This window comes from Centroberyx gerrardi, chromosome 22 (genome assembly GCF_048128805.1).
Source record: "Centroberyx gerrardi isolate f3 chromosome 22, fCenGer3.hap1.cur.20231027, whole genome shotgun sequence".
Taxonomy (NCBI): Eukaryota; Metazoa; Chordata; class Actinopteri; order Beryciformes; family Berycidae; genus Centroberyx; species Centroberyx gerrardi.
In genome coordinates this window covers 13,031,297-13,055,574 of record NC_136018.1, presented here as the reverse complement: position 1 = coordinate 13,055,574, position 24,278 = coordinate 13,031,297, and the positions used below count along the sequence as shown (strand labels likewise).

The 24,278-nt window shown below is 44.7% G+C and overlaps 1 protein-coding gene across 1 annotated transcript in view; it reads right to left on the bottom strand.

Moving 5' to 3' along the window:
* Positions 1 to 4,723: 4,723 nt before the first annotated feature.
* Positions 4,724 to 24,278, bottom strand: part of sema5a (sema domain, seven thrombospondin repeats (type 1 and type 1-like), transmembrane domain (TM) and short cytoplasmic domain, (semaphorin) 5A) — a 77,836-nt gene continuing 58,281 nt past the window's right edge. The window contains exons 16-21 of the mRNA XM_078291335.1: positions 15,068 to 15,277; positions 12,300 to 12,470; positions 11,918 to 12,073; positions 10,122 to 10,166; positions 9,510 to 9,721; positions 4,724 to 6,156 (exon numbers count right to left, since the gene is read on the bottom strand). Of these exons, the coding sequence (XP_078147461.1) occupies positions 6,037 to 6,156; positions 9,510 to 9,721; positions 10,122 to 10,166; positions 11,918 to 12,073; positions 12,300 to 12,470; positions 15,068 to 15,277 (914 nt within the window). The 3' untranslated portion in view covers positions 4,724 to 6,036. The remainder of the gene's footprint in view (positions 6,157 to 9,509; positions 9,722 to 10,121; positions 10,167 to 11,917; positions 12,074 to 12,299; positions 12,471 to 15,067; positions 15,278 to 24,278) is intronic.

Here is a 24,278-nt window from a genome sequence, read left to right as displayed (position 1 = left end):
CATGTTTGAACAGAAAAAGGCATTTTGATTGTGCCAAACATAATTTCACATAGCTTGAATTAATTGTTCATTCTCATTGCAGATAATGATAATAACACCATTCAGATGACGAATGAATTGCAAATTGGAACAAATAATCATTATAACTTTTTATTCAAAATTCTATTGGCATAATTATCAAAAAGTTACTAAAAGCAGTCAGAGTTGGAGTTGGATTACTGAGTTGGAGTAATTCAGTGGATTACTTTACCGACAGATAACCAGTGATTTCCCTTGAGATTGCATTTTGAAAGACACCTTCCCAGTGCTGATGAAACTTCCTAGACCGAGCAGTGTGAGCAGATTACAGGATAAACACCGTGGCGGTCATCAATAGCTCTTGTGAGCGAGGCTAGCAGTGACAGAACCCTTCTGTTTTGAAACAAGTCTCCCCCTGCACAGATACTGAGGAAGGGGAACGGCGCCAGAGCAGCTGGCCACGAGGAGCAGAATCGGGGCTTGTGGGGAAGCTGGCAGGGAAAGATGGAGGAGACATAGTGGGTAATTGGAACACAGCGATATCCGCCATCTTGGCTCGTTACCTAAATAACAGCTTTGATTGAGGTGAATAGGCCCATAAAGGGTTGTGCTGGAGCTGATAAGCTTCAATAGAGCTTGGCCGGCGTCGCGAGGCTCTCGGCGTCCATGGGGACTCTTGGCTTCCTGCAGCTGAGATCTGGATCGGCGGACGGGCACCTGGGATTCCAGATGTCTCGGGGTGGAATCTATGGTGGCATCCCTCGACTGGCATTACTGCCTATGGTGACATTCATCCTTCAGTCTGGCATGACGGAACTCACAGAGCCGTGCCAGCTTCCTATCCACCCGCACATATCTGCCTTTGCTCGAGCTGTTGGAAGATGTGCCTCCCTTCTGTCTGGGACGGGGACTGCAGCGAGAGGAGAGAGGGTTTCTATGGGGAATAGAGGAAAAACCGGGCTCCCGTCTCATCCGGAAGCTTGGAAAGTTAAAGCAGCAACAGATGCCAGTGTAGCGAATAGGATTCAGAGAAGGTGTGAGCCTGATGAGTGGCAAAACAATCATTTTCCTGGAAGATGCAGGTAAAATGAAAAATATTTTTCGTTAAGCATGACAGCAAGGGGCGTTATGGAGATTAGAGCATCTCTCTCATCTGTTTGCTTTGAATACACGGCAATGTAAAACTGGATTGAAGCAGCATTGGGGAATGTTTGCTCCAAATCATGCCAAGAAGAGAAAAAATACTCCAGTAGATGCTCTAATGTTTGCACTGGAGGATAGTTTAAGACTCTTCTGTTAGGTCTTTTGACTTGTTAACAACCGTCCCATTCTCACAAATGAAGTGTTAAATCCGCAGGGTCTCCTTTGCTTCAGGTGAATACAGATGCAGTCAGTGTAAGGCACACAGTAGTGGTGCTATTGAAATGTGAAAAGAAAAGCAGCTACTCTACATTACTGTGTGTGTGTGTGCAGATAAACATACTTGAGGATTCCATGACAGGCATCAGTAATCACTGCTATTTTTCTACTGCAAAAGACCATAACATTTCATGACAGCTCATAAATTGTTCAGTCGTCTTCAGTCTTCCCTGGGGTTGTTTAGTCAACATCTACTTCCATCACTTTTTCCAACTTACACAAAAATAACACAACAGCATACATTCATCACTGTGTTTTCTCCCTGAAAACATAACATTTTTCATAACATACTGTGCTAACTGCATGGGATCGCATCCCAGCTCAGACCATGCTATCACATCTCATAGTTTCCATTCTCTCCACAGTCACAAATGACTATGGTGGACTAACCACTCGCATTGAACAAAAGACAGAGCAGCATTGCCCACTCTCCTTCAGTTCAAAAACTTAACTTTGGGTCTAGGGAGCCCATCTTGTGGTATTTGTATAGTTAGTCCTGCTGATATTACAGTGCTGACAGGGTGGTGGATCTGCTCAGGGAAGAGCTGAAAGGCCAGTCTAAAGCACAGTGATCCGTGTGAATGAGAGAAAATCTGCTCTCCGAGGAGAAGGAGGTGTTTAATGGGGTGTTCACGCTCTGTTACCTGCCTGACAGGAACAATCTCACTCACTCACCTTGTTTGTCACTCAGGGGCGTCTGTATACAGGCTGCTAATTAACGGAGCACCTGAATGCTCCACCAATACAACGGTTACATGCACAGAGAATCCCGGATACTAGCTCACATACTGTAGGGTCTGTGCATCTTCATACCCAATTCACAATATATGTATGAATCAAAATAATTTCACCATGGGAGAGTATCACCATGGAAACAGAACTTACACATTCCAGATAGGACAAGATGTTTATATTCCTCAATATCCTTGTTAATATTGCCATATCCCAGCTACTATATTTGGATTCCTCATAATCAGGATCATGAGCTTATCCCGGCAAATGGGATATGGTTTTTATATGCATCAAGTTGTTGATAGAAGACTTGAGTATCTCAAATAATGCTTGAATATTAAGAAGTTAAGATTAGTTTAGTTTAGTTTAGTTTATTGGACAATTCATTTGTAGAACAAACTTATGTGTAGCTAAAAATGATGAAGAATAACAGAAATAAGTGTCAAAGACACATTTCCACTGTGGTCCTTGGTCTTACTAACAGAGACAATGTGCATGTGCAAGCAGGCGCGTGCCCTGGTAATATGGGGATACACACACACACACACACACACACACACACACACACGTTTCCTAAAATACCGATGACCCAGGTTAAATTCCCAACTCATGCAAATACATTTTTACTTACTTTCTTATTCAACCATGACCAATACCTTACCCTAATCATAATCAAATTGTTTTAGTTGCCTAACCCTTAACCTTAACCACAGGACCACAGGTAATTTACTTGCCTAAACTGAGTCAAATCATGATTCAATAATGTGGTAATAATACGATATGATAATTTGGTAATATTAAAGTCTGACTTGTGAGGTTAACTGCTAACCTTTTCACCTGAGGAACGTGAAATGATGTGTACATTTTGTGCTAATGTCACATAGTCCTTTCATGATGGAGGAACATAATCTTTCACATTATTCATGTCCACAACATGTAATGTTGAGCTGCTCAGTGGCCAACAGGACAAGACTTTGGTAAAAAGTCTCAGGGATCTGTGTTCTTAGTTAATTTGGTTCAATAAGATAAAAAAAACGAAGAAATAATAAAACCTTCCTGCTTCAGCTACACAAACAAACAGACACTGAGACGGCAACTCAACTCATCCTGTGACTCACATGCCATGACAACTTGACTCTTTTACACACGCACAAGCACACGCACGCACGCATGCACGCACACACACACACACACACACACACACACGCATACGCAGAGTCCTGGTCTTGTGACCTTTAGCTGTGACCTTTACCAGTCCCTAAATGCCACTCTGAGAAAGTCATTTATTGTCCTCAGCCCAATTGTCAATGTGGAATGTCACATGTGTCCAACTGACTAAGTGCTGCATAGATCATGTTGCTGGCAAGTTCATGGAATGATGGAAGGGCTGAAGAAGTGTTTTATTGGCTATGGACGTGTGTGTGTGTGTGTGTGTGTGTGTGTGTGTGTGCAGCATACTTTATGTGTGCATCAAGTAATGATATATCAATTGAGGTTTGGTGGGGTCAGTGCGGTTCACAGCATGCACTTAGCAGTCTGAAAATGCATTTTGAGGAGAAGCAACTGCACACATTTACAGCCTCTCTCACCACTCTCCCACCCTCTAACACACACACTTATACAGTATGTACATACACACTCGTACATACACACACTCTCCCTTAGCCCCCATACACACACACACACACACACAGACATGTATGACAACCCACTCTAAAAACACTGCAACTGTGTGTCAGTTGCTGCATTGCTTTCTCAGGTAGGAGTGAAGTCAAGGTAAAGAGAGATTGATTCTCCGGAGCCAGGCGGGGCGAGGTGGAGCGGGGCTGTGGATTGGGCTTGGATCAGCACCCCCCCCCCCCCCCCCCCCCCACCAAACAGCGGGGTGATTAATAACACCCCCTCCATTACCCTCTGCACACAGATGGGACGTCAGGTTGAAGGTTGATGGAGAACAACACGGCGTGGGGCGCTACGCCACGTCATACAGATTAGAGTTTGGACTTCAGACGGCGCCCCCTCCACCTTTACCCCGCTGCCTCGCACCATTTGTATCCTTCAGGTATCCTTCCACCGCCGCAGATGCCATTTGTCACCGCAGAGCCCCGCTGAAGATTCCTTTAAACAGGGGTGGAGGGACTATTTTACTGTGGGTTTGAGTGATTTATGAAGTGTCGGTGCGTGCTTATGGTGCCGTGTTTTGCTCTAGGAATATCAGAGGCTCCATAGTTGTCAAAGCAAGACACAACCGCAACACAAACAAAAGCAAGAGGTAATGACTGCTAAAATATGTCGACACATTTGGCAGAAGTGCCTCACACTTAAAAGTGAGTGCTTTATGTCGCTGTCCTTGCTCCAATTTACAGTTTCAAGTTGTTGCCATCTTTAGATCATTCATTAGAGTCAGGCAGAAAATAAACTTTATGAATCAAAGACATCAAAACTTCACAAATAAAGAGATAGTGGAAAATAATGTTGTAACAGTTACTCTGTATGACTCACACTCTGACAAGTCTGTTGTATACGAAGCAGTTTTTAATTTATGCACAATAACACAAGCAAACATGTAAAAAAGAGTTAGTTACAACTGAACCATTGAATAACCTAATATTTGGTTATGAATGTACACTTTGAACAGAATAATCTCAGCTTGATGAATGAATCTCGTCTTATAGTATATGAGTAGCACTCTGGTTGGGGTTCAGGAGAATAGTCTGTACAGTAAATGCCATCACAATCCTGCCCACACAAATACATATTCAACTCAGAAGCCAAAGGAATAACAAACACTATCAAAATTCAATTTTTTTTTTTACAAAAAATATAAAAAATACGGTGACAAAGACTGAAGTTGATGCAGGCCATCATGAATATTCCTGATCACTTTTTTTCTGAACGCACATAAACCATTATTTCTTTTCAAAAGGATTTTTTTTTGTTCTTTGTTCACTTGAGACATTGAGTAAATGCATTTAGAAAAACTACAAACATAGGCTTCAAACTGAATTTACTGTACAAGAACATAAAAGCAAAAAAATAGTTCAACCACTGCTAGCTGCTAGACCCCGCAAGAGCCTGAAACAGAAAAAAAAACATAACAAAACAATACAAAAAAAACAAAAAAAACATGGACAAACCTGACCACAGACTTCAAATATCTACATCCTGATTCTAGGACTGGGGGTGGATGTTGACCCATCTGGAGAAGACTGTAGTAATAGATGGTAAAAGTCATCAGGCGTCTCCACAGCCTTCCTTTTTGTGATTTCCATCGCTGGACACAACCGACAAAACCAGTCTTGAACCTAACACCCGCAAACGCTGCTTGCAAGTCCCCAAACCCTGGAATGCAATCAACCATGCAAAACAAACAGAACGACAGAGAAAACACGTCAGATGAAGTCATGCAAAGCAGTTTTGTGGTTATGTCCCTCATTACAAGCACAGGTCTGTTTTTAGAGGCGTCACAGGAAAGATAAAAGGGACCAATTCCCACAATCTTTTCGAGTTCTCTCTTTCTTATTTATAATTTTCCCCCTTTTTTGTCCATATTGGGAAAACAGAAATCCAGTTGTCCATTTCTTTGTGAGAGTCAAGCCAAGACGACTTTGTTGTAGCCCCAAAAGTTGAGCTTTCCAAGTGTACCCCAAGGCACCTGAGAGAAAGTGGGCATTTCCCTCTGTTGGCATCACTGTGTGTCTGTATTTTCATCAGATACCAGCTGCCATAGAGTCTCAGAGTGGGACTGTCCCACGCATGGTGTCACGAATCTCATTACAAAGCACGAAGAAAAGAAGACAGAGTCAAAATGGGTGATAGGGTCGGTGTCCCGCTATGCGATGGAGTTCTGAATTGCCAAATCGGGGGTTAATAGTCATCGTAGGTGTTGAGGTCGGTGAAGTATGCATTGGTGTAGGTCTTCCCGGCAAGCTGTGGGTTGAAGTACTTATTTCTTTCCTCCAGAATCAGATTGTTCTTATTGAAGGCCTGTGAATAAAAGAAATAGATGGAGAGGGGAAAGAGAAGGAGAAAGAGAGAAGAATCAGTGTGGACTTCTTTGTTAGACATGGATCAAGTGATCATTCAGCCCAGATGGCAAGGTAAAGCAAATCCATCTAACAAAACAAAAAAAAGCCTTTTGAGCTTATAGGAGAATAGCAACACAAATCAATGGGAGGCCGCTCGGTGAATGGAACATACATTTCACAGAGCAAGGTCAAAGCATTAGCAAACAGGCTGGAAAAATGATAAACCACTACAGGGCTAAATTATTTTGATGCGCATCCGTATGTCCACCTCTGTCATCTCTAATACCCAACATCAGCGGCTTTTATGGCCCTCAGATTGTTGGTCCTCTAGGACACGCTAAACCATAAAAATCGATCAATGGAGAGTCATTTTGTCTGTTAAACAATAAGGAAGAGCCATGGGGGCATCTCTCTGTCCCTGTGTGACATGGTAAACACAGAACGAGCTTCTGATGCGGTGCTCGATACAACATCAGCAATTTGGCAAATGGATGTGTGCATATCCAGTCTTTGCAGAATGTGTGCAGTGAGTCCCTTGGGGCGGAGTAATTCAACACTTGATGATACTGCATTTGCAGTTGATGGATGCTTCTGACTGACACTGATAGGGAATGCGTGCGCTGGACAAAAAAACTCATGTGTTTTGCTTCTATCCCATTATGTGATTTGCACACAAAGGAAATTGTAATCAACACTCCCGCAGCCCAGAGACGGTTATGTATCTCCGCAGGTGGCCCCGTGGCTGCTTTTAAACAGCTGTGCTAAGATGGTTGTTAGCACCATCTACTTTGTCTTCTTGCCTTAAACCTCTTTAATTGGCTGAAGAGTGATTACGGAGTTTTTGGTGCAGTAAACAAAATCTGCTTAAACAATGGGGTGGCATTAGTGATAGAGAGGTAACAGAGGAGCATAGTAAAACAGCATCACAATGAATTTCCTTTCTCAGTGCTAACCCATCAAATCAAACCACCAAGACTGGTAAAAATAGAGGGACGAAAACAAGGAAGACAAACAAGAAAAACCATGCAAATGGAAGCACTTGTTGAGAGAGAAAAATGAGGGAGGAATACACTGCCTTCTCACAAGCCTGGTGGGAGGAGGGGGGGGTCCTGCGGGATGGAGGGATGGAGGGATGAAGAGTCCGAGCAGAGAAAGAGAAACTAGAGTCTGTACTCCAACCTGCCACACACAGGAAGTGCCACAGGAGGTGGGAGGGGCGCGGTGGGGAAGAGGAAGTAGTGGTTGGGGTCAAGAGGTTGTTGGGGGGTCAAGAGGCGGGATGTTGTAGAGGTCAGAGGTCAGTGGTTAGTAGAAAATCTCCAGGCCACGCATGGACACCCCCATGTTAGCAGAGAGAGGCTGGCGCATGCCGGGGTCGTCCAAGGGCAAGAGTACCGACACATCTGGCTGCAAGGAGGAGAGGAATGAACAGTCATCCTCAGAGGAGCCACAAAGGAACCCTAAGGCCATATCCTGCCATCTAGGAAGCCTGGAAATGTAAGAAACTGTACATACAACTACAGCCAGAATGGCGACTTAGCTTTGTGATTAGAAACTCATATTGTTCTGCTGGAATGGATCCAGTTAGTCAAGAATACCAATCTGTCTCCTATGAAACTGACACATTGCGCATAACAATGATGACTAATGTGTCAGTAACATCAGGATTAGAGCTAAAACTTCTAATCTTGAAATATATCGTCAGGTGTTCATCTGTCCTTGTCATAAACACTCAAAGGAGGGATATTACGGAGCTTTACACTTAACGGTTAAAATATTCAGTTCAGCATCTTAACCGTTTAGCTCAGTGAGTGAGATTGGAGGCAGAATGTGCTTGTGTATAATTACACAGTGTTCATTTGTCATGCAGCTCCTTTTGTATTTTCACTTAGCCAAACAGACACTGTCCATATTCATATCTGCCGCTATCTGCAACGGAAAACTGGATTATGCTCACCGGCTAGACTCTAATTGCATGACGGATGAACACTTCACAAATCTTTATTCTGCAATGAAATTACATTCTGAGAAGTTTGCTCTGAGCCAAGGGGTCGATTCTCACTCAGTGGCATATCTGAATTGAACTTTTATATCGGTGTTGTAGCTTTGCAAACAGAAATCCAGGTATTTTCATTTTCCACACAGATTGTATACTTCTTCTCAAAGAATAATACACTGGCGCATAACCACTCTAGCACAGGTGATTCAAATAAAGATTTGCCTTATTAGCCTGCATTGAATAACTTATTCAAGTTGAGTACCATACCCACACGCAGTTGAGTGTGAGTCCCAATGTACAGCTTGGAAGAGCACTGATTTATATACCCAAGGCCTTGTACATGCAATAGCCGCTTATCAACAGTAAGGCCAATAAGTGCCAGAGCTTAAAACTGACCAGCTAGTGCTTGGAAGCAGCTAACACTAGAAATGTATTATTGTATCATATTATAACACTTATTAAACCCCTCATTGTCAGCAAAATTATATTTTACAGATAGACTGTCTGATAGATAGACTGCACGTGCGCATGGACACAGTTTTGCATTTTGCCGAACTGTACATGATCAGGTATCAAAGAATATCATGAAACCACATCCATTGCTCCTGGAGGCCGTTTTTAGCTCAGAAAACTACATGGGGTGGCTAAACCCCCCAATTCAGAGCGCTGGGACTCCCTGCAATAAGCCCAGCTGGAGCCTGGAGTAGCTGTGGACAAGCACTAATCAGCAGCACTGCCTAGCACTAAAGGCCTGACGGTCTCAGTGGATAAGAGGCTGTTGTTTGTTCCATGGGGGCAGTTGGATCTCGGTCACTGGCTCCGCTTTGTCTATCTCTCTGCACTATAATGACATAAAGAACCAGACTAAACAGGGAGATGTGTAGCTGCTAAATTAACCTACGCCCTGGTTACCTACCTACGCACTGGTTACTGATCACATCATGTTATGAGAAAGCAGTGTATGGCCACTGACACAGGACAGAGCAGAGTCACAGACTGAGACACACAGTATAGGAGCACACGGAGAGAAGAAGTATGCACGGCTGTCTATACATTACACATTAGAGAGCGTCAAGAGGTGGTGCTACGGTGAGAGCCATGCAGTAAGACCAGAAGAGTCTGTTTAGTCACAACTGAGACCGGAGGAAAGAGGCAAACCGTTGTTCATAGACCGACAGTGTGACTGCGACACCAACTGATTCATGACACGTTTAGGGAACATCACAATCCACTTCCAACTCGCTCAAAAACAAACGCCGCATACGGACGTTTCCTTTAAACGAGAAAAAAAACAAACCCCGGCGGCCACAGACCTTGATGGCTTCCACGGAGTCGTATTTGTCCAGTTTGTTGATGTGGTTGGTGATGCTGGTGTTGAGCGGCGCGGCGGAGATGGGGTGGATGACGGTGGCGTCGTGGGACTGCTGCTGGTACCGCTGGCAGTAGGAGTAGACCAGCAGGGTGACCAGGCAGCCCAGGATGGAGCTGCTCAGCCCCACGGCGATCATGTGGAAAAGATTGAAATCTGGTGGGAGAGAGAGAGAGAGAGAAGAGAGAGCAATTTAGTATGTGATGGACAAAGAGAGGAAGAGGACAGCAAGAAGTCTTTCTGTGCTTTCTGAGAGAGAGAGAGAGAGAGAGAGAGAAGGTGAAGGGGGCGGCTGCAATTCACATCGTAATGATGAAGTGTTTTGCTATAAAAAGGTTTCTATTTTGGACTTTTAAAGAACATTCTCTTCTTGAATGGAGTGAAGTGGAAATGCCCACTCTGGTGCTAAAGAGAGTGCAGGAAATTTTCAAACCAATTCTATCCAACACTTAGAAACCAAAATAATCCAAGCAGATTTCTGCCTCTCTCTGTCTCTCTCTCTCTCCCTCTCACACACACACACACACATACACACACACACACACACACACATTACCTCCACAGCGCCTCTCCTCCTGACTGGAGCGTGCGATTGAGACTTCTGCGAAAAGAGAAGGAACAGCAAAAGGCAGCGGAGAATTAGGGAAGAAAAAACCCCAAAAAGAAACATACACATACGCTCCTGTTAGCCTGACTAATTGTACCCTTGAAGGTGAGTGTGGAGATGAAAGCTGTACTCAATATGAAACAGATTATCATAAAGCTCGACAGGCTAATCACGATTGTGGCACCTGGAGTGGTTTATGAAAAGTATCAGCTCTCATTAAAGGAAATGAAGTACAAGACGTTGCTAATGAACCTTAATGGACTACCTTTCCCATTAAAGGGGATGGATGATAAGGTATAAAGGCAAACGAGTACTTCTATAAAGACCTGTGAAGGGTTTTCATGAGTACATAGCCACCCATTATGTCTCTGCTAATTAAGACAGAAATATTACAAGTTTCTGTTTCATTCAGATATTTACTCTCTCTAATTATTCGCGATTACTTAAATTTAAAGGTGCACCCCACTCAAATAACCTATTTTACCATTGACAATGAAATCTACAAGGGTTTCATTGCGATAGGACATTGTATAGCAGTTGCAGAGACTTTTGCATTCCCAGTGATACAATGTGAATGACATGAACATCCTTTGTTAGAGTGAGAAGCTGCTCTAATGATCCCTGTGTAACACAGATCAATGCTGTTGGGTGTCTCACATTACTGGCTGTCAATAGGGAGATGCTTGTCTGGGGAGATATCAATACTAATGGTGTGTGGCGGGCATGTGTGCTTTTGTGTGTGTGTGTGCGTGTGTGTGTGTGCATGTATGCTCAAGGAGAATGTCAAAGAGATATTTTGAGCTTTTAAGAAACCTTTCAGTCTATCACAAAAGTATTTGTATGCTATTGCTTGAGATTTCAGCTTCAGAAGTTAACAATGCCAGTCAATGTGACTGAAAACCAATTCTCTGAAAAATCCCTTTAAAGCCCTTCTTTATAGCTAATTATGTTGTGTGATGGGTTAGAAGCTGTTTCAAAGGCGCGTCATTGCATTATTTTTTGTGTTCTTAGCCCTATTGACTTGCACTTGCATTGTTAACAAATGCAACCAATTTTTGCTTCAAACATCTAAGCGTAGGAGAAAACCGAAGGTCGAGAGATAAAGAAAGAAAAGCCTCCTGCACACTGCCTACTGGACTTTGTTATCACAGCACCTTTATTAGGAACAAGTTTCAGCACTGAGACCTTCATCTTTATCTTTTAGCACAACTTGATGAAGGCCTCAATACCGAAATGTTCCTAATAAAGATACTCAAAGTTCAGTAGACAGTGTGTGGGAACTGTTTCTTTCTTTGCTTCCAACATCTGAAAAAGTTAAACTGCTGGTGTAAGTGCTTTTTTTCACGGGCTGACATGACTCCCAGCTCATAATGAATCGAATAGGGCAGCAGGGCCATGTAGTGAACCCCCATGTCGGCAATAATGTGCCGCACTGAAGTGTCCTTGAGCAAGACACTAAATCCCTCCCAGCTCCAGGGGTTCTGTTCTGCAGCTGACCCTGACCTCTGACCTCAGACAAGTTCCTTAGGGGGATCAATGAAGTATCCCGTTATTATAGGCTTCTTAAAAACTTGAATTACCGCTTTAGGCATGTGGTGGGTGGTGCTGAAGATGTGTGTGTGCTCAAACTTGTGTGTTTAATTATGCATGAGATAGTTAGATAAAGAGAAATATCCTGTGTGTGCTCGTGCTCACACATGGACGTTCGTGTGTGTGTGTGTGTGTGTGTGTGTGTGTGTGATCACCTGGTATAAAGTTGGAGTCTGGAGGGCAGGGCCTGGTCTCGCTGCTGTTTCCTGAGCACTGGTTTCCAGTGGGGAAAAGGACATCGCAGTGACGCACACGCAACTGGGAGCCGGCGGAGTCACACTGGGACCATTCTGACCAGCCGGACCAGCTCTCTGGAAACAGTAATGAGAGTGTATCACACAACCTGTACAGTGTGTGTGTGTATATGTTTGTGTGTGAGAGAGAGAGTGAGAGAGAGAGAGAGAGAGAGATGCACTGCACTAACTGCAGAGAAAATAAGCAATGAACCTGCGATAGACCGGCAGGCAACTCAGGGCCCTAAGCTGCTTATCACTGGGTGGTGTGTGTGTGTGTGTGTGTGTGCGCGCGTGCGTGTACCTGGACAGGGCTGTGTGTTGCACAGTGCCTCTTCAGTGTGCAGGCCCAGGCAGATGTCCCCTCCGTAGGCAGGCGGGGGGTTGCTGCAGGTCCTGGTCCTCATGTAGTGTCCTCCTCCACACGTCACGGAACACTTGGACCACGAAGACCAGCATGACCAGCTGCCGTCCACTAAACACAGGCATGGGACGCAAAAACATAACTTTTAAATCCCTTATGCAGTCCCCTCTTTACAAGGCATAAAGTTATGTTAATTCTCAGACTGTGCAAAGAATTGTATACAGTTACAGTATTGGACCAGAGAGATAAACTTCATGTTGAATCAGGCAAAATAAAAGCCTGTGATTCAAATGCAATGTAATGTTATGTTAATGCTCAATTGGTCTCAGAAAAATTTGCATGATGATAGTTGTAGGCATTATTTTGCTTCTGCATTCATGTATGACAACAGAGAATATTCACTGAATTTCTCGGTGTCAAGTTTCCTAGGAGAATATTCACTGGATTTCACGCTTCCATGTTTTCTAGGATTCAGGTTCCAGGTCATTTGAAAAGACAATTTTATCTGAACTTTAAGTGATTGGAAGCCATTCCAAGACATTTTATGAAACAGTGATGCATGACAAGGAAATATGAAGTCATTTGAATATGTGTGTGTGTCGGAGAGAGTGTTTTGAAGTGTGTCTGACAGGAAGTGTGTTTCATCCTGCTGCCATAGCAACCAACTGACCCCCCACTCAACAGTCCCTCCTCTGATTAACGAAGGTAAATGAACCATCACAGTCCTTGTTGTTGTCCCTCCCTTCATGTGGTGCCAAAGGACAAACATCACACAGTCACAGACACGTGAAAACTCATGACATCAGCCCACACAAACATGCACACATACACACACAAGGAAAAAGAAAAATATGGATAGACGGATAGAGAGAGGGGGAGTGGGGGGGGAGGACGGAAAAGGAGCAATAAGATGGGGATGCAATCTGTGGCCATGAGTCACAACAACAGAGTTAAGTATCCTTTGCCAATCATCTGGATAAAACCTCACTTCATTGTGGCAGAGAGAAATTCCCTTTTCGGAACCACTTGAGAATTGCTTTTAAAGACCCAAGGCTGGCTGGCAGCACTGTGCAGGTAATTGAAGTTGCCGATGCTTTTTGTCATCTCAGTGTAATTTCTCTATCACAAAGTGACACATCAGTCGATTCCTGGCCCTCGATGACGGATCGTCTCATCTCAGCCGCAGACGCGAGAAACACACGGATTCATTTGTTTCCAAACCAGATGGATGGCAGGCATAACACCTTCCCTCTCCTTCACAGTGCGCTAACGCATTTAAAAAGAGCTGGCTTAGCGACAGGAGGATTACAATTGGTCTGCCGGCACGGTCCGCCTGCCTCAAAATAATGTCTCACTTTCAGAGGGGTGCTAATTGAGGCTGCATTAGTATTCATTGCTACTCAGGCTGGGTTAAGTCGGTCCCTTCGGGGGACGGGAGTCTGGAGTCGTTCATCTACCCAGGTAGTGGTATTATTACAGTCAACATCTCAGAATAGGTGTACAACATACATTAGCATAGTGATGTAGCACCGCAAAATCAAAGTGGATTATTGTGCATTCATTCGACAGTTCAGTCAAGGGGAGCACTTGTGGCAACTATACAGGCAGAGCCCTCCTGGATAGAGCAAATCTGGCGTGCTCGGCTATATCCAAAGTGTGTCTTCATCTCAGCGTCGAGCGGATAACAGCTTCCCCTATTAGCCACTGTGCTCAAGCTGTTGGGAGCTGAGTGGCGCGCACTATTCCACTGAATGAATTAACAGGCTGTAAAAATAGTATCGATGGCCGTTCACTCTCTTGTCTCTTTTGCTAGCTTAGTGCGTGGCAGCAGTTATGAAGACAGATAGTGGCTGCTGAAGACAATGCACAGATCCGGGCTTTTAGCGAGACACCTAAGCCCTTCTCCAGGGCGCTTGATTAATAATCATCTGAGGCGAAGTCCTGCTTGTCTGCTTGGCGCCTGTGCTGGATACCAGGTGTGCTTTATACCAAACTAAGCACTGGATTTCCATTTAGACAGCACATTACCTCCCTTGTCAGAGAGAGTATTCTTTTAATTAGAAAGCTTCCTCTCGCCGTCTTCCACTAGAGGAGTGGAGAAAATGCATTGTCTCAGGGCTTTTCACAACAGAATAAGGCCTCCCATAGCTGGCAGCATAATTACCCAGCAATGTAATTACACACTGGGGCGCCACAGGGATTGTCTCTCTGATTCCTGGTGTAAATTGGGGTCTTCGTCACACCTCTTATCTGCAACTGATTTCTTTTGTGGCTCTTGGTGATTTGTCGTTGGTAGGGCATTTTGTCACCGCCATCTCTCGACTTCTTTATACACTAAAAATCGATGCCCTCGCTAGAGTTGGGTGTGGTGTAGTAGTGTGTGTGAAGGGTGTGTGAAAAAGGGAGCTGGATAAACAATTGACTAGATTTTGTTCTGCGTCAGTTACTACCAACAATTGTCAAATTTGTAGAGGACGATGCTATCTGTATCGCTGAGCTCTGCCATCACATAGATTATCAGCCTGGTCGTGGAAATGTTCAAATCTGTATTGTCCCCAGTTTATTCTTGCACTGGTGCGGAGATAAATAAATAATTTGAATTTGTGTGTACGCCTTGAATTGTGTGTGCATGTGTGTGTATGCAGCTGTTGCTGGCATGTGACATGTTTGCGAATGGGTGCATGTACGTGTGCGTGTGCATCCCTTACCCGGACAGGGGGTGATGTTGCACTCCTGATACTCCTGCGCAGGCCCCAGGCAGGTCTGGCCTCCGTACCTGGGCTCTGGGTTGGTGCAGGTCCTCTTGCGGCTGCGGATCCCCCGGCTGCAGTCTCTGCTGCACTGGGACCAGGAGCTCCAGGCCGACCAGCCGCCGTTCACCGTGTGGCCCGAGATCCTCCCCAGACGAAGCACCTCGCCTGCGGGGTTCAGAGAGCGTGGACAGAGGGGGTCAGGCTGGAGCTTGGAGCTTAAAGTCCCCATGAGATGAACTCCTATTACTTTTACTTCCTAGAAAACAGAGTATCTTTATATATCATGGTGACCTCATGCTGCACTATAGTAGGTGTAAATATACATTTCTAACCAATAAAACCATCAGATTTTTGAACAATCCCGCCCCTCCGCATCCCTCTCGTCAAATAAAATAGCTTTTCTCTCCCTGACTCATATTCCATTGGTTTAGACTTTTGAATGATCCCTCACTGCATTAAGTCCCGCCCCCCAATATCCTGTTTCAACAGGAAATGCATCAAATCAAGGAAGTAAAGATGCCACTTTAAACACATACTCTTAAACAGTACATGATAACGTTTTAAAAGTACTGCATGTAGCATTTTTAAACATTAATATATCATTGCTAAAGTGCCACTTAATGTAAAATGCAGCGTAGAGGCTGCCAATCTTGTTTGTTTACGGAAATCAAAATAATGTCTCAGATAGACAGATGGATAGATAACACTTTTGAGGACATCAGAAAAGTGCTACAAAATGTAATCCATCATTTAATTCATCGCAGACCTCTGTCATTATCTAAAGATGGATTTAGTGAGAGCTGAGTGTGGCCCATCAACACAGGAACGCTCTCGCTCATCAAACAACATCAGTTGACTAATCTGTGTTCTCTCATCTGGAATGAGTCGAATAGAGGATTCCTAATGAAATATGAAACCGTAATTTCTATTAAACTATAATTACCGCATGCATTAATCAGCGCCGTGAAAATGTGCCTTGTGGTGAGAGACAGAGAGAGCAGGAGGGAAAGAGGGAGAGAGAGAGAGAGAGAGAGAGAGAGAGAGAGAGAGAGAGAGAGAGAGAGCGCTTCTGGCCTTTTTGAATGAAAAGAGTGAACCCATCTGTTTGAGTGAATGATAATCACCTCCAATGAAATTATAGCCACCGTCCAAACACTCCGCTGATGATTCACTCATTCAACAAACCAGGCCATTATCTACTTTCTCAGATAACAATGGAAGCCTTCATTTTTTCCTCTGTATTGCTCTTGTTTTGTGTCTCATTTCCCTCCCTCTTTCTCTGTCTCATTCTGCTCTTTCTTGCTCTCTCTGATTCTCCTGCCATTGAAAGGAGCGAACGCAGTCCAATCCCCTCAGGAGATTTTTCTAGGATTCGATCCTCAGCCAGCAGGGGCCCCGTCTGGATCCAGAGACGGGTCTGAACCGCTAGACCATCACTCTGCACCCTTCTTCCCTTTTTTTTGCCTGATTCTTTATTTTTCTTTGCATTTAATTGCCACTATCTCTGTGTCTTTCTCTCTCTGTCGGTCTCATCCCCTTCTCTCTCTCTCTCTCTCTTTCCCATTAACCTTCTCTTGCAGACCGTCTCTTGCTCGCTCTCTCTCTCTCTCTCTCTCTCTCTCTCCGTCCTCCGCTCCGGCCTTGTTGTTTTGTCAGCATGCTCTTTTCACAGACAGTTAACGCAGTGAGGCTGCTTTGTATTCTCGGTGAGAGGACAGTGTGTTTACCTAGCGCAAATCCTCGACCTCTTCATAACTACAGCCGACCTTGGCAGTGAAGAGGGCGACTCACCCAGGCATCAAGCTGGCGTGAGCGCTGACAGGCCCGCCGAGGCCCCCGCTCTTTATCGATTCTGGGCAGGCAGTGGCACGGACGGCCCCGCCCGCCACAGTGACCTGTACTCAAGCCCCCGCGTGGCCCAAGAGACCGTCCCGCTCCTCCTCTACCAAAGGCAATGGAGTGTTTCATAATCGTCTCTGTCACACACACACACACACACACACACACATGCAGGCACGCAAACATGTAACACACACACACATACACTACAAGAGGGACGCTGTCACCGCAACACACATAAACACACACAAATGACAAGAAACATGCACTCACATGGACACACACACATACACTACAAGGGGGGCACAGTCACCGCAACACACATACACACACAAATTACAAGAGACACGGACTCACCGCAATACACACATGCACGCAAACTTCTAAGCACACATCAATACAGGCATGTAGCCCCCCGGACACACACACACACACACAGGGAGCACTTTGCTCACTTTGCTGGCTAAACTTTGCCCTGTGCCTGCTCTGATGTACTGTGTATTGTTAATGCTACTTCACAGAGGCTGCCCTCCCGTCGCCAAAACAAACAGCGTGGTGCCCTCCCTCTCAAATAGGTAGCGACTAGTTCTATCGATCTGTAGAACAACCACGCACAGCCGGAGAGAATTAATCCTCGCTCTCCCAACGAGCTGGGCCGAGCCCAAACTAAGAAGGACACACAGTGCAACACCTAACAGTCCTCGCTGCAAACAAACTAGGACATGAAGCGCGTTTCTTCCCCCCCCCCATTGCCCAGCTTGAAGGCAAAATCTAGTGTAAACAAATGATAAAACAGCTTGTGTGCGTGAGAGAGAGAGTATATGGGTGTATGCGTGTGTGTGGAGAGAGAGAGGGAGGGAGGTGTTATAAATATAGGAATGGGGACTCTCTGTGAGGCCAAATAGAAATGCAATGCCACGCAATCCAATGTAGGCAACTGTAAAGGAGGAAGGGAACACGGTGAAAGTGAGAGTGAGCGAAATGAGAGACCGAGAGAGGCAGAAAGAGAGAGAGAGACAGACAGACAGACGGAGAGAGGCAGAGAGAGAGGTAGAGAGAGATGAGACGCCATCTGGAAACCTGAGAACCAACCCTGCTTAAAGATAGACATGTGAGAGACGGAGAGGTGGAAAAAGCGCTAACCTTCTGCAGTGCAGAGAGATGCACTGTCATGTGTGAACAGAGTTTTATCAAACTGGACCACAGAGAGGGAGAGGGAGAGAGAGAGAGAGAGAGAGAGAGAGAGAGAGAGAGAGAACTTTTTCCACCCTGTCCTAGATTCCCAACAGCACATAAACTCTTCCTCCCTCCTCTACTTTCCCTATCAGATCAGCAATATCTCCCCATGGAGGAGCTAATTGGGAGTTCTTTGTGTGTGTGTGTATCTACTGTATGTGTGCATGAGTGTATATATCTGTGTGTGTGTATGTACAGTACACTTATGTTTATAAATGTATAGGTGTTTCTGCTTGCTTGCACACCATGCTGTGTATAATCCATGAAACGAGGGGCTCCGGTGGATTATGGCGGCCGGATGTGACAGTATTCCCTGAGCTGTCCTGGGGTCTGCCAAGCGATGGGCTACCCAGCTACCCTCCAGAGGGATAGTCTCAGGGAAGGGCTTATTAAAAGTTAGTGAGAGGGCAATTAGAACTCCCTCCCTAAAGAGCATGAAGAATCAGACACACACGCACACACACACACAGGCACAAACACCAATACTTGGGCACACACACACGCACCCTAACCTGATATCAATACAGGGAGTTACTGAACATAATGGGACGTTTCTGTTTGGTTGATTTCACTGGAGGCGAAGCTCCTGAGTTTGACACGTTTTTAAAAGGAGGATTGAAAGGCCCGACCTGGGCTTTTAAAGTACGGCATCCTCTGCTGAAACGCTGTCACTTCCCATTTCTGGGTTTGATTACAGAGAGATTTATAGGACCGAAGGGGGTTTTATTCACTCTGAGATGTATTGTCTGTGCTTTTGATACAAGGAGTGGAAGTATGTGACAGCTAGACGTGAGCTGTATTTTGGAGTTTGTTTCCATTTGTAGTGTTTGCAGCGTTCACAGTTAAGATGTTTTTCAGTAGGTCAGACTTCTACTGGCCCAGCAGGCAAAAATGTATATAACCGCTTGTTCAGAGGATTAAGTAATCTATTACTAGAAAATGTATGATACTGACAGTTTGTAATATACAGTGGCAAAATGACAACAAACAAATACATAAGTGATTGGTTGGGAATAAATTAGATTTTTAACAACTATAAATTGGCCTTTGTTGCACTTGTCGCACTCATAACCAATTGACTGAAGCTTTTCTATAAGTGTAAACAGCAGTAACATAAAAAAACAAATATGAACCAGAGGGGAGGACTTTCGTCATGTGGCTGCATGTCTCTCCATTTGTCTGTTTTTCCAATACTTTAATGGGTAACACAACATACCGGCTAGGTACTGCTGGCTCTAGTTGTGGGCACTGAGTGTGTTTGTTGTAATAGTTGGTGCCATCAAAAAAAAAAGAAGCCAGCCTCAATCCACCTGAAATTGCCAGCAAACGGTACAAATGGGATTGATTCATCATTTTCTACCCAAGAAAACTGTTGCTTTCATGAAAGAAACAGCCCAATCTGACTGGTCAGAAAAAGCACAACATAGAGGAGAGGAGAATGGATCAATGTCAGAGCAGAGAGGCTAAGACAGCAGGCTTATCACCGGGTGAGAAAGAGTGAGACCAGAAACTTTTTTTGGTCACTGGCCTAATTGGGATGGGCCCCTGGAGGATCAAACAACTGGCCCAAGTCAACGCCTTACTGGCCCCCGGCCATCGGGCAATTGGTCCCTGGTTTGTAAGTATTTTTCAGTTATGATATGTTAAGAACTTCTGTAGATACAGTACATGTCAAACTCTTCAAAGACATACAGTATGTGAAAATTAAGATGGTCAGATTCATTCTGCATTGCACATTTATAGGGCTTTATAACAGGTACTTATAGTGAGAGATACGCACCTCAGGAGATTACTGTTGTGTAACTTACAATCAACTGCGTACTCACTGATTAGTTTGACTAGTGAACTTTCTTGTAAAAGAGTAAGACAGCCATGGAAAAGGAGACTGTTGACTCTGGGGAGAAAGTGAGGGGCAGAAAAACAGGAAGACAATAAGGATACTGGAATGATTGTCATCCGTCAGAGGGCCTCAGCACTGTCCTGTGTCTACTCAGTGTCGGCTCATGACGTCTGTGAGGGAGAAACTAATCTGTCGTCCATGAGAAAGCCCCGGCCTTGCACCCAGATCAGCTGAAGTGAAACACATCAGCCTCGCTGACACGCCACTGTTTCTCCCTGGGAAAAATGAAGCCATCACTCACCGCCACCAGCCAGCAAAATTACAAACCCAAAACCTTCTACAGAAATGTCCTTTATCTTTCCGGCGCTCTCTTTTCTCTCGCTGTGTCTGCCTCCGTCTTTGTAAGATGCAAATTGAAAAAAAAAAAAAACTGGCATGAATGCCTGATTTCAAAGTCGTTTTCAAGCATGACATTGGTATTGCTCCATCATAAAACCAGCGTGACTGAACTTTTAACTCGTTCCCGTTTGTCTACAGAGATATTGATTAAAGCAGGCAGGCATATCTGTTTCATAGAAATATGGCTCCACAGAAATCATCATTAGATTGTTTGTCGCTGCAGCAGGCTGGCCTAGTGGTAGTGAGAGAGACTAATCACCGAGAAGTTGTTGGTTGGAGGCTGACTAATGATAGACAAGTTGCTGGTTTGATCGCTGGCAACAATAGGAGGGTGAATTCAAGCTGTGTGTGAGCAACAGGAGGCTGGCAATTACACCGACAGTGTCATAAAACAGCCCATCAACGCTGCTGAGGCCCCCTTGAGCAAGGCACTGAGCTCCTGTGTGTTTGTGTGTGTGTGTGCATGTAGGAAGGAGGATATGCAAAAAGCCAAATTCCAGTTATCTTGTACAAACAATCCAGTAATCTTAATTCTTAATCTTATTATAATTATATACAGTCTTAATCAAAATCTTAAAAACATGAACACTAAGAGATACTGTATTATTATAAGCACAGAGTGTAGGGAAGAGTCGTATAAGAAGCAGAAAAAGGAAAGCAATGTTTAAGAAATTGCCCATAGCATTTTGCCACACCATTTTGTAAATTGATATTAAAGTATGCACGTCTACATAACTAAACCAATTATGAAAATGATCAAATGTTTGGCTTGGCTTTAATTCAGGCATGTGCAATGTGATAAAAAGGAAGAATGGCGACAAAGATTACAAGACTAATCACTGGGCGTACATGACGAGAGAGGTCTTTAAATCATTACAGATCTTAAGTAATTAACTCATCGCTATCATTAAGCTATGATCGCTGAGATGAAACAACTCAGTATGTTATAGAAAGCTCATTCTAAATGCTTGGTTAAATCATATATTCATAATGTATCTCTTATAATAAAGATAGATAGAGATCTTGCAATAAGGTAATGAGAGAAAGCGAGAGAGAAAGAAAGAGAGAAAAAAAGGTTGGGCAAACACCCCCCCCCCCCCCCCCCCCCCCCCCCCCCCCCCATGTGCTAGCGTATCTCAAACACTGATTTATTTTCTCCATTCAGAGGGAATTAGTTCCCCATATCTTTGCATTGCAGATGAGACTTCCGGGTGTGTGTCAACACCGTACACCGTGTCTGTGAATGCAATCCAAATCGTCAAATGTCATCTATCTCGGATGGCTTTGATGCTCCGGCTACAAACACGGTGACATTCTGCCGAGGAGAAGACGCGGAAGATCTTGGAAAAAAGCCGTCAGAATGGGCTTTTTTATCGGGGAGAGTAACACGCATCAGTGGGACAGCTTTTCTCAAAGAAGAGTGCAAGCAAGAGAGACAGAGTTCTTTTTAAAGTTCACACCTCGGCTTCAAAGGAGAGAGCACAAAGAAGAGAGCCGAGGTGGTGGGGTGGGGGGTGTAAATTCACCTGTAAGTCTCCCTTCCTGATTGTGATGTGAAGATGTTTTACAATCTGATAGGACAAGGGAGACGGAATGGCTACATGTGTGACATTTAATCTGTTTGAAAGGAGCATAAACCATCATCTTGGCCTCTCTGCTTACGGGGTGATACACAATCTTTGCACGGGCTGTACCACACTTTTCCAGTCTCTTTTGTGACCGTATGTTTTGTTCGGACATAATATACATTACAAACACACGCACACAGGCACATACACATACGAATACACCGTGTGGCAGCCTGTTTTATTACGCCGCTCTCAGAAAAAGCACAGGTCGTGCAGGGAGCTCTAATCGATAGCGAGCCGCCCGATGCAAACAGTAAATCTTTATCGGGTGACAGACCATTCCTTTTGGGCGCTCATCATCTCGGGAGGATCTCGGGGTCCTTTGCCCCGGTCGCGCACATCAATACACACCTTCAGTGTGGCGGTAATTATCCTGCAATGGCCTCTTGCTTTGAGAAAAGTTAACTGCTGTCCCTGGGGCTTTGGCATCCCATGCATCTGTGAGGGGCGGACAGTGGGAGGGGGAGGTGCTGGAAACGCCTCATGTACACACACACATGCACACACACACACGTAAACACACACAAGCACACATGTCCACCCACCCACCACACTGACAAACAAGAACACACATACACACGCACCAACCCACCGACACACACCCACACATACACACACCAGCGCTCTCTAGATGGATGGCGAGTGCGATAATGGTTGGAATGAAGAAGTGCATCACTGGAGTCCATCCTCTTCTCCGACAGTTATGACTTAAAACTCTTCAGAGGAGTGAATCATATTGGAGACCGGAGATGAACAGTCGACGTGGGACAGGAAGAGAGAAGCACACAGAGGGCAAGTATACCTCCATTGGTCTTGCTTTCGCTCCAGCTGTACAACTGGAGTGAAACAGATTTTGTAAGGATAAGGAAAATATTTCATATTGTACGCTGAAGTTACCTCCCTCAAAAGCAGCTGGTGTCACGTCTTTGACTACGCCAGATTTGATGTTGAGAAAGCAATTTGTTCCACAGGAATTGTGAATAGAGAAATACAACAGCCACTCTGCATTATTCAAAAGGCTGTGCTACACGGGCGATGATCTGAGGCAATGCAGATATTGCCTGCAGCGGAGATGTTAATTACTTATCTGGTTAAAACGTTCAAAAACACAAGTGGGATATGAGGAGCGGCAGTATCATGACAAATCACTGTTGTTGATCATCTCTGGCACTGAGTGTATATTGAAGCCTCTCTATTAACTGTTGATTTGTCTTTAACTTTATAGTGCAGAATCTGTCTCAAAAATGACTTAGCTGAGTGGGGGAGACGATATGGAAAAAAAGTTAATGGGCCAGAATTTAACTTGCAACACTGCAAGTACACAATATGCACCTTAGCCAGCTGGATCACCTGGATGTGCCATTTTTACTGATTGCGGATTCCAACAGAGCGTGGCATAAATACCCCATATTTGTACTCTGTATGTTGGAGGGATTTGAAGCTTAGAATACCCACAGTGCACACAGCGCTGCAGCTCATACATCGCCATCTGCCTCCTGTATAGGCTGCTTACTTCACACAACAATATTCGCTTTGTGAATATGACTGTTGCACACACAGCCATCTCCTTTGAGTTGGTGTAATTAACACTGCGACTAATCTGATGTCAGGCTTCTGGTGACAACCTCTAATGAAACACATTGTGTCTGTTACCTCCTCCTGCTAATCAAGAGCCACGACAGACCTATTCACGTTCAAGCCTTTGTTCGCCATTGTCTTGGATGTGCGGCTGTCAGTTAAGGCTGCGAGTCTGAAGCAAAGTTTCTTTGCCGGCGTTTGCTTCAAAGTGCGAGGAGAACAAACCGTACCACTGATAGTACTGGAGGAGATTTGAGGGAGAGACAGAGAGAGGGAGATTAATAAAAGAGAAATAAAGAGGAAGGGAGAGATCAAAAGAGAGAAAACCCCACCGATAGTGTGCGTGAGGACGAGCCCCGGTGAGCGGCTCAGCGTGTGGCGTGTCAGCGGTAGCAGTCGACCACCCAGAGATGCAGATGAACCCAAGGTGGCAGGAGGCCGCCGCAGATTAGCCAGGCGCTAACACTTAAGCCCTAAAAAAAAAATAGTCTGCCTTTCCCTCTGGGGCTGTGAGCAACTCCATAAACAAACTTTAACTGCTACATCTGTATCCAAAACCACTTCACTGCGGTGCTGTGCCCTCCCTCCGCCTGTCTTCCCTCTAATATGGAGCCTTCCACTTGACGACATAAACAACTTGTCAATT